Source organism: Balaenoptera borealis, assembly GCF_965194805.1.
Source record: "Balaenoptera borealis genome assembly, chromosome: 10".
Classification (NCBI taxonomy): Eukaryota; Metazoa; Chordata; class Mammalia; order Artiodactyla; family Balaenopteridae; genus Balaenoptera; species Balaenoptera borealis.
Genome location: NC_138874.1, coordinates 12,677,436 through 12,692,588, shown reverse-complemented (window position 1 = coordinate 12,692,588; position 15,153 = coordinate 12,677,436). Strand labels below are relative to the sequence as shown.

Sequence of the window (15,153 nt, the reverse complement as noted above, 5' to 3'; positions counted from 1 at the left end):
CGAGGGTCACATCTCACCCTTCCCCCCTAAACGTAACAACTGCCCACGTGACAACAAGCCAGAACTGGGACTCCACCAGTTTTCAAACCTGTCACAGGAGAGGGGAGTGAGGGGCGTGGACTGTCGTGATAAACACACTTGGCACTTGCCTCACCTTCTCTCTCCCAAGCTTATGAAGGAGTTCTCAATTTTTAGACACTGGTTTTTGGAGTAGAGTTCCATTACCTATCTATTCGCTTATTAATTAATTTTTAACAATGCTGCATAGCATTTCTCTGCCGGAAGCTTTTCTATTCTTTCAAATCATTGCCAGTAAGCAAATTCTCAGGAATGAGATTTCTGGTCAAAGGGTGGGTACATTTTCTGGCTCTAGTTATGTACTGTCATATTGCTTGAACACAAAGATGGATCACTGTATAATCTTTATAATGATACCAGCTGTGAGCATTCTTCATAGCTTTCCAGAGCTGCTGCATCGTTTTTCATACTCAAAAGGTGTGAGCTGGTACCTCATTACTGTTTACATTTACATGTGTGGTTGAACACTTTTCAAGTCCTCATCTATTGTGTGATCCTTCTTTTGGACTGTGCGACACATGACTTGACCGTTTGTTTATCAAGCATTAGGCATTTTTGGGGGGTCATGTTCCTTCATTCACTGGAGATACCCTGGTTTTATCCATCACATTTATTACAAATCTTTCCCATGTTCCCCTGCTTCCCCTTTTATTTTAATGTTCTCATCCAGGTTCATAAAAGATCTAAATATTTAAATACTTTTATCTGGTCATATGACATTTTTGTATGTTCTCTCATTACTCCATAATTATGGCACTGGCATGCTTCCAAAACATTAATCTTTCTGTCTTTACTTTTTCTAGAATTGACTTTTCTAATTCCTAAATCCAAATGGAGTACATAAATTCCACTCCCATTTAACTCTTAAATATACACAGATTTCAGCCTAGGCTCTTTTTTTTCCCTTCAAAAGGACTCATTTCTATCTTTTGAATTGTTATTATGCTGCTTTACTGCTATTGATTTATAATAAACTTTTATGCTGACCATTGTTCATCTGTTTTCCAAATGGATGCAAATATCCTTTAGATATTTGAACTGAAATGGTACAAAGACTGTGAATTAACTCAGGAAGGGCTCTCCTTTTTCCCACGTGCTTTCTATCCATTCCTATCCTTTCATATATTACGACTTTTCAGGTATCAAAGTGTCCAGTGCTTTTCTCTCGTTATAATTCTAATGATGGCTAACTCCCAAGGAATTTATAATTTGATCTTGCTGATGTACCTAAGGTGTCCTTTATGACTGCTAGGTGGAAGGCTGCCTGCAAAGATGGCTGTGGGCACATGCCACCCCTCGTACCAGAAGGAAGAGCCTACTTCCATCCTGGGATTTGGGCTGGCCTTGGGACTTTCTCTGCCCAATAGAACGTGGTGGATATAATGTTCTGGGTCTTGAAATGCCATGTATCTTCTGCTTATGGTCTCCTGATTCCTTAAGCCACATGTGAAGAAGTATAATTACCCGCTGGAGACAAGGGTCCAGCTAGACCCCAGCTGTTCCAGGTACAGACACATGAGTGGAGTCACCTTAAGGCTCCAGACCCAGTTGAGCTCCAGCTGAATATAGCCATATGTGTGACCTCAGCTGAAACCATAGGAAGCAGAGGAATCACTCAGCTGAGCCTAGCCAACCCATGGAATCATCAGACATAACAAACCATAGCTGTCTTCAGCCATAAATTTTGGGGTGGTTTGTTATACAGAAATAGGTAACTGAAAAAATTAACAATGCTTTGAAATGAGGCTTATAAAAATATGAAATATATTTTAAAATATCTTACCTACTCTTATAATCTCTAATAATTTCTTTTTGATTTTTAAAATATTTCCTAGATATAGAATCATATCTATAAATATTTCTTTACTTCCAAAACTTATTCGCTTTTTCTTTTCATTGCTTGTTTAAATGTCAAGGATTCCAATACAAAATCAGAGGACACGGTCTCAAAGGATACCCTTGTTTAGTTTCTGTACTTAAGGGATCTACTTAAAACATTAAAAACCTTTTTTTCCATTAAGTATTAAGTAACTATTTGGTATAGTATTATGTAACTATACTCAATATCTTGTAATAATCTATAAGGGAAAGGAATCTGAAAAAGAATCTATCTATCTATCTATCTCTATATACACGTAACTGAATCACTTTGCTGTATACCTAAAACTAACACAACATTGTAAGTCAACTATCAATTATACTTCAATTTAAAAAAAAGTATTATGCAACTATTTGGAATAAAGTAGATATTCTTTGTTAGGCTTTGAAGGTATCTCTCAAATCTTAATTTTTATTAGAAATAGGTCCTAATTCTATTATATATATACCCTTTCAGGGTAATCGATATGACAACTTTTAATGACTTCATCTACTATAACTTATTCTAATTAAGTGATATCACTTATATGTGGTATCTCAATCAAATAGGCAGATACATTCCATTTTTTTAAAGCCTGTTTTCAAATGTGCTAACTACTCATGTCAAAGTATGGGCACAGCCTTCTTCCAGAGGGGCCTGAGCTCAATAAGGCATCTTGAACTGCCTTTATTAGTTTGTAATGATTTAACAGGCACATGGGGATTTTCTGGACTATCTTTTCTTCATGATGTTGAGTCTAGCTCAGAAATGGCTTTGAGAATTGGTACAAAAAGATCATGTCACAGGCAGAGCAACTGGGTCATCTAGGTGAAGGCCTTTCTCTTTAAAGTGCTAAGGGGATGCCTATTTTCATAGCAGCACTATTCACAAGAGCCAAGATGGAAGCAATCTAAATGTCCACCGACAGAGGAATGGATAAAGAAGATGTGGTACATATATACAATGGAATATTACTCAGCCATCAAAAAGAATGAAATAATGCCATTTGCAGCAACATGGATGCAACTAGAGATTATCATACTCAGCGGAGTAAGTCAGACAGAGAAGGACAAATAGTGTATGATATCACTTATATGTTGAAATCTAAAATAGGACACAAATGAACATATCTATGGAACAGAAACAGACAGAGAGAACGGACTTGTGGTTGCCAAGGGGGAGGGGGATGGAGGAGGGATGGACAGGGAATTTGGGGTTAGCAGATGCAAACGATTATATATAGAATGGATAAACGACAAGGTCCTAATGTACAGCACAGAGAACTATATTCAATATTCTGTGATAAACCATAATGGAGACGAATATGAAAAAACATGTGTACATATGTATAAGTGAATCACTTTGCTGTACAGTAGAAATTAACACAACATTCTAAATCAACTATACTTCAATAAAATAAATTTTTTAAAAAAGTGCTAAGGGGATGGATCACGCCTGGTCACCACCGTACCAACTTGCGTCACAGCGGAGCTGACACCGATAGAAAAGAATCTGATTAGCCAAAGGTCTGGAGTTGCAAATTCTTGAACTTTCCTGCGCTGACTAATGTCTCAAGGTGGCATGCTACCCTACGGAGTAGCACTGAAAACAACTGAAATTTTTAAACACGACCTCAACTCTTTCCATATTTTCTATAAAATGTTGATTGGAAAGTTCAGACAGGTCAGGTAACCAAAGTCCTCTCCCCCTGCAAATAGAATCCCACATTCTTTCGGTTGAACTTAGGTACCCCTGCCCCTGAGGCACTGGCTAGCTGGGATGTCTGTGCTTTTTCCTCCTTTGTCTGACGATGCCAACTCCCAGCTAGCCTCTAGCCTCTGACTCCAGCTCAGGAATACCCTGAAGAACGAAACTGCAGAACTGGAGGGTAGGGCTGGGAGAAGCCTTCCAGGTTCTCTGGAAAGGTCTTCATTTCATAGACAAGCAGGCTGAAGCCCAACACAAGCATGTACCTTAGAGGACCGGTGTGCAACATTCAGTGTCGGCACAAGGCGTGTAGCTAAGTGACTTGTCCAAAGGCCAGCAGCCCAGCCGTAGGGCTGCGACCACAACCGCAGCCCCCCTGGATGGACAATTCAGTCACTGCTGTCTGCACCATTTTGCCTTCTCACCCTCCCACCTGCAGCCCAGCTCCCTGAAAAAATCCACTTCATAGCAGCGATTTTATTCGGAAGGGGTGGAAGGGAGCCAAGCAAAGACACAAATGAGGGTGGAGACAAAGTGATATGTGTTGTTTTAAATCAGAAAAATGAACACAAAATGCAGAAGGACCTCAGAGGTTAAAAATTATGCTGTGGGCTGAGACAGCTCAAGGGGGCACAGGGCCCTGTGCATTTTGGACCTACTGGCTCCTTTGTACGAGCTCTCCTCATTTGGTTATCTTGCTCTGCGCTTGATCAATAAAGATAAGATAAACTGGAGAAGCAGGCTTCCCTTGAGAAACTCATCATCTAATAGGAAGAGACAGAGATGTGAATAATGCAGAATTCAGTGTGGTAAGCACTACGCTAATATTTATGCAGTGGGGGAACAGAGAAGACAGAATAGAAGTTCTTACACTCTCCTCGGGCAGTTAAGACCACAGTGTGCACGGAACAGGCCAGAGAAAATGCTGCTCTCTCTTGCCTGGGCTGCTCTGGACAGAGGTGAGACTGTGCTCGCGCCCTCTGGGGCTCGGTCACGTCGGGCCAGCGTTCGGAGGGCTGTTACAATGCACTCTACCCATCTTCTGGTTGAGAGAGATGAAGGCTGCATTACCAAGCAGACGGGGGCATTCTCAAGTTTTCGCTGTAAAGCAGCAAACCCAGAACAGTTGTACTCTGTCTAGTAAGGGAGCAGGAACAGCCTATGCCTTTTGCAGGAGTTTCTTCCCAACAGTTTCCCTGTCACCTGCAACTACCAGAGCTAAACGTCCCTGTACTGAATTAACGCGTCCCTGAATTAGCTTGAGAGTAGCTTTCGACTCACCCCTCCCCCAGACTCCCCCCCCAAACGGTGCTTAGGACCAGAGGCACTGATCCCAACCGATGAGAGAAACTGCCTAGCAGGGCAGCTTGTTAGAGAGGCGGTCAGGGCAGCTGAACTCCACACTCTGCAGCAGCCTGACAGCAAAGTGCACCTGCCCCTCCTGGGAAAGGAATCTGAATCCCTTTCCTGAAGCCGGCACATCACAGGTGATGGGAACCGAGGACCAGAGCGGGTGAGTCAAAGGAGAGGGAGAGAAAAGGGCCACTCAGGTGTCCATGGCCATCCCTAGGGGGCGGCAGTGAAGACGCAGACACACAGGGGCGTCTCAGACAGGTCACCCAGGTGCAGAGGCTGTGGTCATGGAGAGAATGTAGCAGCAAATGGCAGAAAGTCTGAATCCGGGTCGCCGGGGTCCCTGGACCCACGCGTAAGGTCCAGAGGGTGCCTGGGAGGCAAGCATCTCCCTTGTCCGTGGCCCCCTTTACCTGCAGGCTGGAGAAAAGGTGCAGCTTCCCCTCCTAAATTCACAGAAACATTCTCCAGAGATGGTGGAGGGCAGTGTGACAGCCAGAGGGCCCCAGAGATCAGCCAGCCCAGCACCATCCTGACCACATGGTTACAGGAGGAAGCCGGGGCCCGTGCAGGGTCACCCGCCGTGTCAAGGAGGCCACACCAGAGTCTGCAGGGACCCCAAGCCACCAGACGCCCAGGCCTGTGCTTGTCCGGGCAGCTTGGACCTCTGAAGGGCCTTCTCCTCCCGTCTCACCTCATCACGCTGGGAGGAAAGAGAGAGTCTGTGTCCTAGATCCCCACCTCTACATTCCAGGTAAGAAAACACAGGTGTCAGAGGACAAGTGACGCCCGCCAGGTCACAGCTGGCGCCTGACCTGGAAGCAGGTTTGGGTCCCTTTGCCCAGGGCTATTTCCCTGCGTGCCTGGGTGTCCCTAAGGAAAGGCCCTCGGTCTCAGCCCAAGCCATCCCCTGGTTTTCCTCTTGGAAGATGCTCAGAGCATCCAGACGTTAACCCGGACATCCCTGCGTCGCTGCCCCGGCCCCAGAGGCTGCGAGTCTTTACCTTCAAATGCCCGGGCAGCATCCACGAGGTGGGACCAATCTAACCCCGTGGCCGTGTCCGGGAGGGGCATCAGGCCGGGATCTGCGCACTTGGACTTATCTGACAAGGACCCGTCGGAGAACCAGAACTCATCTAGACAGAAACAAAACCAGAGTGTCAGTCAGATCACAGCACGGGTACCGGCCGGGCCCTCCGAGGGGCCCAGGGGGCTTTTTGTGAAAGATCTCCTGTCCCAGGAAAGAAAGAGACATCCCACCGCAGTCACCCAAGAGACACAGTGCTCGAGAGGGGGTGCTTTGTGAAAGAGCCGCGACCTCCAAGCTCACTGAGAGGTCGCCAGCAGGCAGGGGCCGGGTGCAAGATCAGAACTGAGCCTTCACGTGAATCAGAAAAGCAGAGGTGAGCTTCTCCCGGGTGGGCTTCTCCCGAGGACACCACCCCAGTCTGACCACCCTCAGGATCACTTCCTGTTTCCCTTGGGGTGACTTCCCCCTATGGGAAGAGTGTTGAAGCCTCTACTGTAAAAACGGTTCGGTGCAATCTCTTTTGTACATTTTGCTATGTACAAAAATGGTGGTTGGATTACTCTTTTGACTTAATGAGGCGGCTTGATCACTGGCTAAACCAAAACCCTCTCCCTAACCGGCACTGAATGTTTGCTAGTCTCCCTTTCTCTGTGCAAACGGACCTTTTACATTTCTTCTTTTTAAACCCTCATCACAGGACTTGAAGCGTTTACGTCACTAGCCATACTGGTTGTTAGGAACTCATTATGCATCTGCGGATGAATTTCCCAAAGGCTGGACCTTCTCTAAGGTGCCTCTCCTGGACCTGCCCAGAATGTGGTACGCAGCTGCTCGCGGACACATCTGACTAATTAGACCAATCAAAATAATGACCACCTGGCCGTCTGAGCCTGCAATTAAGGAAGGGACGTAATTAACCAAGTGCACCTGTAATTTTAGCGCCCACATCCTTTGGGGAAACTGTGAAATGCTCGCACCTGGACCAGGACAGAGGGTGCCTGCGATCTGTCCTTGAAGGACCCTAATGCTCCGTTTCCCAGCACCTTCCACATGCAGCTCTTAGCCTACCTCTAACAGCTGCAGCTAACGATGAAGCCACTCTGTTTTTAACGTTAACCCACTTAAATGTGGAACCATCGCCCCTCCATCTTGAAGGGAAACCAGTAACGGGTAATTTATCAACACCGTTCCCGCCACCCTCCCTCTCCACGTGCTCCAGCATGTTCTATGTGTGAGGTTCTTTGTCCTTGTCTGCTTCTCTCCTGACGGACCCCTCTGGACCCAGGGAGGCACCGAAGGGCAGAGGCTGGGCTGACCCCGCCCAGGTCCCGTCTTCACTCAGAATTTAAGGTTCAACATCCCCCCCCGAGAGAGAAAGGTCAGGAAGCCCAGGGACCCTCAATCACTTCCCCTGTCTCTCAAACACATCAGCTGCTTTGCTTAAAGCAGGTTTTCTGCACCAAGTGAAAAGAAATTATTTGACTAGGGGGGAACTACTTTTGCCACTGATTTCCCTGCGGCTGAGTTGGTCAGGAATAGGGGTGTGTGTGTCGCAGCTCTGGGAAGGGTGCCCAGGGCCGGCTGGAAGCCGGTGTGCATGGGGCACGCCCCTCACCCCCTGCCTCTCCTTCCCTCACTGGAGAGGAAAACGTCAGGGAGTGAAAAATTATTCAGCTGAATGAACATTTTTACCGAAAGTATAGTCTCTTGGTCATGTATTGCTAAGAAATGTCAACCTGAGGATTTTCTTTGCCTTTATAGAGAAATAATCCTTCACCTGAGCTTCTGGCATCGTAGAGCCTAAAATCAAACCCGGTACACATTCTGTGCGCTGTCTGCTTTCTCCCCAGCGCCAGCAGACAACGCCCTGACTGGCTCTAACAGGAGTCAAGGCAGACAGCAAAATAATAGAGGGCAAGAGGGGAAGAGGCAGCGAGAGAGGGGGGCTGGGCTACAGTCCCTTGTCCCCTCTTCCCGTCCCTCCTGCGTTCGTAAGCTCAAAGAGCATCTTCCCCAAACGCCCAACGGGGGACTGACAAAGGAGCCCTGACCATCCTGGGTTAAAAGATCGGAGCTCTCACTCTGTGTGGCACCAGTCTGAAGTTTGGTGGCTGGGAAGCTCCTGCCCAGAGTGAGTGTGTGTGGGGTGAGTGGGCCTAGCGACCCCCAGAGCAGGGGGTTGTCACAACCCGAGGCAAACCCAGGGCATCCTTGTAACCTCCTCCAACTTCTATGGAGAACCAGGAAGCAAAAGGAGGGATATTTCTTCTTTATTGTAAACAGTCCCTCCTCTCCCCCAGTTGTCAATGGGACTTTCGTGTTTATTTGACACTACGGAACTGGCAAAGATGCTTTAGTAAATTGGAGAAGATTCCCTCCCTCAAGAGTTTATTTGGAGTACTATCCACTCACCCGTCTATGGTGTGTTTGTTAAATGCCTACTGTATGCCTAAAGATGGGGCGGAGCAGTGGGTAAGACAGACAAGGCCCACCCTCTCACAGAGCTTACACGACAAGTGACACGGAGAGAGGGCAGAAACAAATGAACAAGATCATCCAAGCAGTGGCATGCTGGAGGGAGGCCTGTCCGAAGAGGCGACAGTCACCAAGACACAGCCCAGCAGCAGCTGCCTGGGGAAAAGCAGTTCCGGTAGCAGAGCTCCGAGAAAGCACGGACTGAAGTCCAAATGCATTGTCGTTCAGTAAGCAGGACAATACCAGTGTCAAGGAGTGTCACCTTAAATGAAGTAGGAGCCGCCCAAGTTCCTCTCTGTATTCTTTTTTCTTTTTTTGGGGGCGGGGAGGGGCCGTGCTACGCAGCTTGCGGGATCTTAGCTCCCTGACCAGGGATGGAACCTGGGCCCTCGGCAGTGAGAGAGCTCAGAGTCCTAACCACTAGACCATCAGGGAATTCCCCTAAGTTCCTCTCTGAATTATCAAAATGAAAAGCACCGTACACACTGCTATATTTAAAATAAATAATCAACAAGGACCTACTGTAAAAAAATAAAATAAAAATTTTTTTTTAAAAAAAGCACCTAAAATTTTTGCAATGCTTGGAAAATCATATAATCGGAAAAAAAGTAGCTTTCTTTTTTTTTTTTTGGTCCAAGACTCCAGCAAAAATTCTTTATAATACTTATAACTGGCATTAGGTATCACCCAGGCAACGTTTACTCTGCACCTGCTGTACTCTGGGTCCCACCAGGTACTGTATCAGTACCTAGGGATGGGGTAACCCTAAGGCGCAGGTTCTGCCCTTGAGGAGCCCACAGGAGCATGGTGCTGCTCTGGGGTCTGGGAAAGTGCGTACAGGCGCCAGCCCCTGCGCTTGGTGTGACTGCAGCAGCTGTAACTGGCTTGTCTCCTGAGCTTTCCGGATGGGGAAGAAAAGGCGCGACTTAGGTACCAAAGCCTGTTATTTCAAGGCCAGTTCTCTCAAGCCCACGCTGCTCCTCTGGCCAAGCCAGGAGAGAAAGCGACTCGTGGCTTCTGAAGGGCAGCAGATGTCCAGGCACCGCTGCCGGGGCCTCTGCTCTACTGGCCTGGACATCGACCTTGGGGCTTCCTGTTTGTTTATCCCGACCCTGAAATCGAGGGGACCAGCTTTAGTGAGTCTGACTTTCTTGCTGTTGTTATAAATGCGGAGGGGCCTTCCTGTTAGCATTTCCTGGTGGTCAGATAGCTGCGGTTTCACAATGACCCTCCAGAAACCAGTGGATGTTTATTACAGTGGAGACTGAGAACATTTGAAAAAGAGAGAAAGAAGCGCCACACAGAGTCGGAGAACACTCTTCCTCTGATGGCCACGGATGCTGTCTGCGACGCCAGCGGAAGCAAGGACAACTCTTCTGCCGGCCACACACCACTAAGTCTGCACCTGGGGTCTGTGGCATCTTGAGTGGGTACTAAATGATAAGGAAAACACTAATTTCTTTTATTTCTGCTAAAACTCGCTTTTAAACTTCAAGGAGCATCCTTTGTGAGGGGCCTAGGTCACAACTATTGGATTTGGGAACATACAGAACCTAACACCCTGTTTGGTTTTTTTTGATTTATTTATTTTATTTTATTATTTATTTTTGGCTGCGTTGGGTCTTCAGTGCTGCACACGGGCTTTCTCTAGTTGCGGCGAGCGGGGGCTACTCTTCATTGCGGTGTGCGGGCTTCTCATTGCGGTGGCTTCTCTTGTTGCAGAGCACGGACTCTAGGCCCGTGGGCTTCTGTAGTTGTGGCATGTGGGCTCAGTAGTTGTGGCTCACGGGCTCTAGAGCTCAGGCTCAGTAGTTGTGGCGCACGGGCTTAGTTGCTCCGCGGCATGTGGGATCTTCCCGGACCAGGACTCGAACCTGTGTCCCCTGCGTTGGCAAGTGGATTCTTAACCACTGTGCCACCAGGGAAGCCCTAATACCCTGTTTTTATTTTTCAAAATTTAAGAACTCTTGTTAGTCTACCCACATAGGAAGATTTCTACCATTCCTTGGAGAGTTTCATAAAACTCCATTTCGCAAAAGACCAGTAATTCTCTTTAAACATGCTCTAAACCTGCCAATGCTTGGGACTGCACTGAACAAAGCCAGGTAACCACATGGTCAAGGAGACAAGGATACTATGAGCGCTTTTCAATATCATTGGTTTTTGGGCCTGTGAACTGTGTGTCAAAATGGCCACTCCCTATTCTTTTTTTCTACCTGGGCCCCAAAAGAAATTTTACTCTGAAATCCACCAATGATGGAAACAAAAGGCCCCAAATGCAATGCAGAAAGATCTCAGAATTTGTTCAATTTTTCCAGCTGGTCATATTTTTATACCTCCAAGTTGAAGACATAATGATACAGCACATTCAGGGATCCCCAAACCGCCCCCAGGAAATATATATGAATCATGACATGAGTCACATCCAAAATGTGCTTGTTAAGTGTCATCTGTCTTCCAAGGTTGGATTAAGATCCTGGTCTCAGGAGAAGAGAGATTCTGAGATGGGCCCAAGTTTGAGACACGGAAAAGCTAAAACTGTCTGAACGAGAAGCCGGTGACTGATAATTACATGGAGAAAAGGTGCGGCGATGAGGTTTCCTGAGGCTCACTGTGAAAAGATGGGCTTGCCAACCCTCCCCCGTGCTGCCCTTGCTCCAAATTAGGAACAAGATCCAAATGAGTCTCTATGAGTGGAAGGTCAGATGCTTCCTGGGAAGCTTTAGGAGAATACGTGTGCCTTCTGCATATTCTTGCTCAACCTCTGCAGCTACTGAAGCATCCAGAGCTACATGCTGTGGCAGAACTAACCTAACTTCCACTGCAAGTCTTCTCGTGAAGCTAAGTCTCTGAGAAGCTAAGAGAAACACCTGGGTGACCCCAAATAGTCCTCATTTCTCGCTCACAGGCATCTGCTGGCCACAAGCTCCCATGTGTCAACTCTCCGGCTTGTTCCAGGGCCAGACTGTTGCAACTACTCTCAGAGCGAGATCTGCTCACAGGGCCTCTGCTGAGTGACCAGAAACCACAGAAAGCAAAAGATGACTGAAATCTGCCTTGAGCAGATACAGGAGTAATAACCACACAGGTGAGTGTGGGCGTCAGGGGTCCCAGGCACAACCAGATCCTTGCAGTTGAACCTCTTGGTGGGCAGGGAGGAGGGAATCAGAAGTGTTTTGGGGGAGACACATTAATTCAAATTACTCCCAGCTCCCTTATTTATATTTTGTCATTTGATCCACCAAACCTAGAGAATTTTTTTTTTTCTGAGTAGGTTGTGAAGTTTAGAAATTGGAGGAGGGCTTCCCTGGTGGTGCAGTGGTTGAGAATCTGCCTGCCAATGCAGGGGACACGGGTTCGTGCCCTGGTCTGGGAAGATCCCACATGCCGCGGAGCAACTGGGCCCGTGAGCCGCAATTACTGAGCCTGCGCGTCTGGAGCCTGTGCTCCGCAACGGGAGGGGCCGCGATAGTGAGAGGCCCGCGCACCGCGATGAAGAGAGGCCCCCGCTCGCCGCAACTACAGAAAGCCCTCGCACAGAAACGAAGACCCAACACAGCCATAAATAAATAAAAATAAATTAAAAAAAAAAAAAGAAATTGGAGGAGTCACGTGGTCAAATAAGAAGGTTTCATCTGAGAAGCGCAAACAGCAAGGGCCATTCTTACTGCTTTTCCCAGAGGAAGAGACGATGAAGGCAAGTCAGGCAGTTTTTAACCTGGATAGTGGAGAGTGTACCCTGCCTGTTTCCATTGTACCTTTGAACATACTAAGAAAGGATACAGGGACGTCCCTGGTGGCGCAGTGGTTAAGAATCCGCCTGCCAATGCAGGGGACACGGGTTCGAACCCTGGTCCGGGAAGATCCCACATGCCGCGGAGCAACGAAGCCCGGGCGCCACAACTACTGAGCCTGCGCTCTAGAGCCCGTGAGCCACAACTACTGAGCCAGTGAGCCACAACTACTGAACCCCACATGCCTAGAGCCTGTGCTCCGCAACAAGAGAAGCCACCGCAATGAGAAGCCCGCGCACCGCAACGAAGAGTAGCTCCTGCTCTCTGCAACTAGAGAAAGCCCGCGCACAGCAACGAAGACCCGACGCAGCCAAAAATAAATAAATAAATAAAAATTTAAAAAAGGATAAATTGGCATACCCAGACAATAAAACACTAGTCAGCACTAAAAAGAAGTGAGCTATCAAGCCGTGGAGGAAAATTAAATGTATTCCTGGAAAGGCTACACCCTGTATGACTCCAACTATATGACACCTGGAAAGGACAAAACTATGGAGACAGTAAAAAAGAACGATTGATTTACCAGGCGTGAGGGGGAGAGAGGGATGAACAGGTGGAGCACAGAGGCTTTTTAGGGAGATGAAAATACTCTGTAAAATACTACAGTGGTAGATATGTCATCATGCATTTGTCCAAACACATAGACTGTATGACGCCGAGAGTGAACCCCAACGCAAACTATGCACTTTGGGTGATGAAGATGTGTCAGCGTCCTCTAACAAATGTACCCTGTGGTCGGGGGGAGACTGAGCGCCTGTAGGGGCAGCGGGTGTGTACGTGGGAAGTCTGCATGCCTTCCGCTCACTTTTGCTGTGAACCTAAGACTGCTCTAAGTAAATGATGTTTATTAAGAAAAAAAAAAGCAAAGCCAAAAAAAGGATAGAGAGTTTACCCCTAAGCAATGTGGGTGTTAGGGGCGTCGACCTCCCACACAGTGGAAAATCTGCGTGTACTTTACAGTTGGCCCCCGTATCTGAGGTGCCACATCCCCTGATCCAACCAACCGTGGAGCATGCAGTAGTGTGATATTTACATGGAAAAAAAATCTGTAAGTCGATCTGCACAGTTCAAATCCGTGTTGTTCAAGGGTCAATTGTGTGTCTTCCACATGGAAGCAAGTGAAAGGTAGAATGTAAGAACTACAGTAACATATATACTGTAGATTTCACAATCATACCTCAAGCATTTTTAAGTGGAAGATATGACATCTGCAAGAAAATAAGAGTTTTACTGGTTTTAGGAAAGCTTTAGGAGGCCATTAAAGTTACCTATTTACAAAAAAGGACAAACATTTGGAGAAATATTAGGGTATTAGAATATGTCTGTCTGACCTTCATACCTTTATCAAGAGGGAGTATTTCTCCAATTTACGCAAATGGACTTTTCATAACAGGCAGGATATTATGTTACTTAAAGAAATAGATTAAGAATTTTATGAGACAAGGTTCATTTCCAATTATGTTAAACATTAGAAAGCTTATTAGAACTTTTATTTCATTTAGCCTGGGACTTATATGTGTATTATGAAGTTCAAATTGGTTCTAAAGATAATGCTTTCTATGATGAAATTTAAAAAAAACCCTGACAATGAATATATTTCTGATTTAATTCTCATTCGTCCTGTACAACAGAAATTAACTATGAAAAAAGGAAATAAAGCTAACTAATGTTAAAAAAAAAAAATCACCCTTCAACACTGACACGTTAATAGGAAACTAACACTATGTAAAAAGGAAAGATTTTAGGATTTGAAGGAAAATCATCTGGAAATTATCTAGTCAACCTGTGGCCAATAAATTGGAGTGAACTGGACACAGAGAATCTAAGTGATGGGACATGGTACCACGTGGGAAGAGCCAGGGCTGGGACCCAGGTGTCCCGATGCCCACCTGCCACCTTCGCCTTCACCAGATCTGGAAGATCAAGAAGAAACACACAGGAGGCAAGAAAACCAACCTTCCTCCCTGCATACTGCCCACAGGAAAATCTACCACCATGGCACCCTTTTCTCTTTATCAGGTTTAGACACTTTTCTCTTTATGGATGTAATAGCTAAGCTGAGTATAAAGGTCACTATTTTACTTGCTAAGAACGTTTATTATGGGTTTTTCAATTTTCTGAAAAATTGGTAGTAGTGCTCAACTTTTAAAAAATGTCCACTTTGGGGCTTTTATCACTTTTAAAAATCACTGAAAGAGAAAACACACCACCAAATGATATATAGTTTAAAGAATAAACAAGTCCCTCCAACCCCCGTAGGAGACCCACCCCAGAGAGCCCACGAGGTCAGCTCGGGCCACCCCGGGCACTTACTCCGCAGGCTTCCCATGCTGGGCACCGGCTGGGTCCGGGGTGGCAGGGTGCTGTGGTAGGGCGGGGTGGTGCTGAACAGGATGTCACTGGGCAGGGCCTGGTCAAGGATGGAACTTCGGGAGCTGCCGAAGGAAGAACCCCTCCGGTGGCTGCAAATGCTCTCGTCCGAGAGGGTGCGGTACAGCGAGCGCCGTGGGGACAGGTTCCCATAGAACGAAAACTAGGGGTTGAGACAGGAGGAGGGAAGGGAAAACAGATGTCAGAAAGCTGACAGCGTGAAACTCACCTGACTGACTTAGGCGGGGTCCCGTACCACCGTGGGAGCATCTCTGAGCAGCAGTTGTGCGCAAAGCCTCAGCCTTAAGGATGCTACACCAGGCACGCAGGTCACCGAGGCAAACGCACAAGGGCTTCCTGCAGTTATTGGATTTGGCTCTTTTCCTCCTTTGACGTTCTGTGAAATATTACCACGAATTAGACAGGCACAGCTCTATTCTGAAATGTTAAATGGAAGCTCCATAACCCTTTAGCTGTGGCAGCTTCTG

The 15,153-nt window shown here is 46.7% G+C and overlaps 1 protein-coding gene across 7 annotated transcripts in view; it reads right to left on the bottom strand.

The window, feature by feature from the left end:
* Positions 1-15,153, bottom strand: part of SIPA1L2 (signal induced proliferation associated 1 like 2) — a 218,573-nt gene that overhangs the window by 11,014 nt on the left and 192,406 nt on the right. For 6 of the 7 annotated variants that reach the window (XM_082407559.1, XM_082407558.1, XM_082407562.1 and 3 more), the window contains 2 exons: positions 14,609-14,828; positions 6,001-6,132 (listed from right to left, as the gene is read on the bottom strand). In XM_082407559.1, the coding sequence (XP_082263685.1) occupies positions 6,001-6,132; positions 14,609-14,828 (352 nt within the window). The remainder of the gene's footprint in view (positions 1-6,000; positions 6,133-14,608; positions 14,829-15,153) is intronic. The other variant, XM_082407564.1, reaches the window with a different exon arrangement.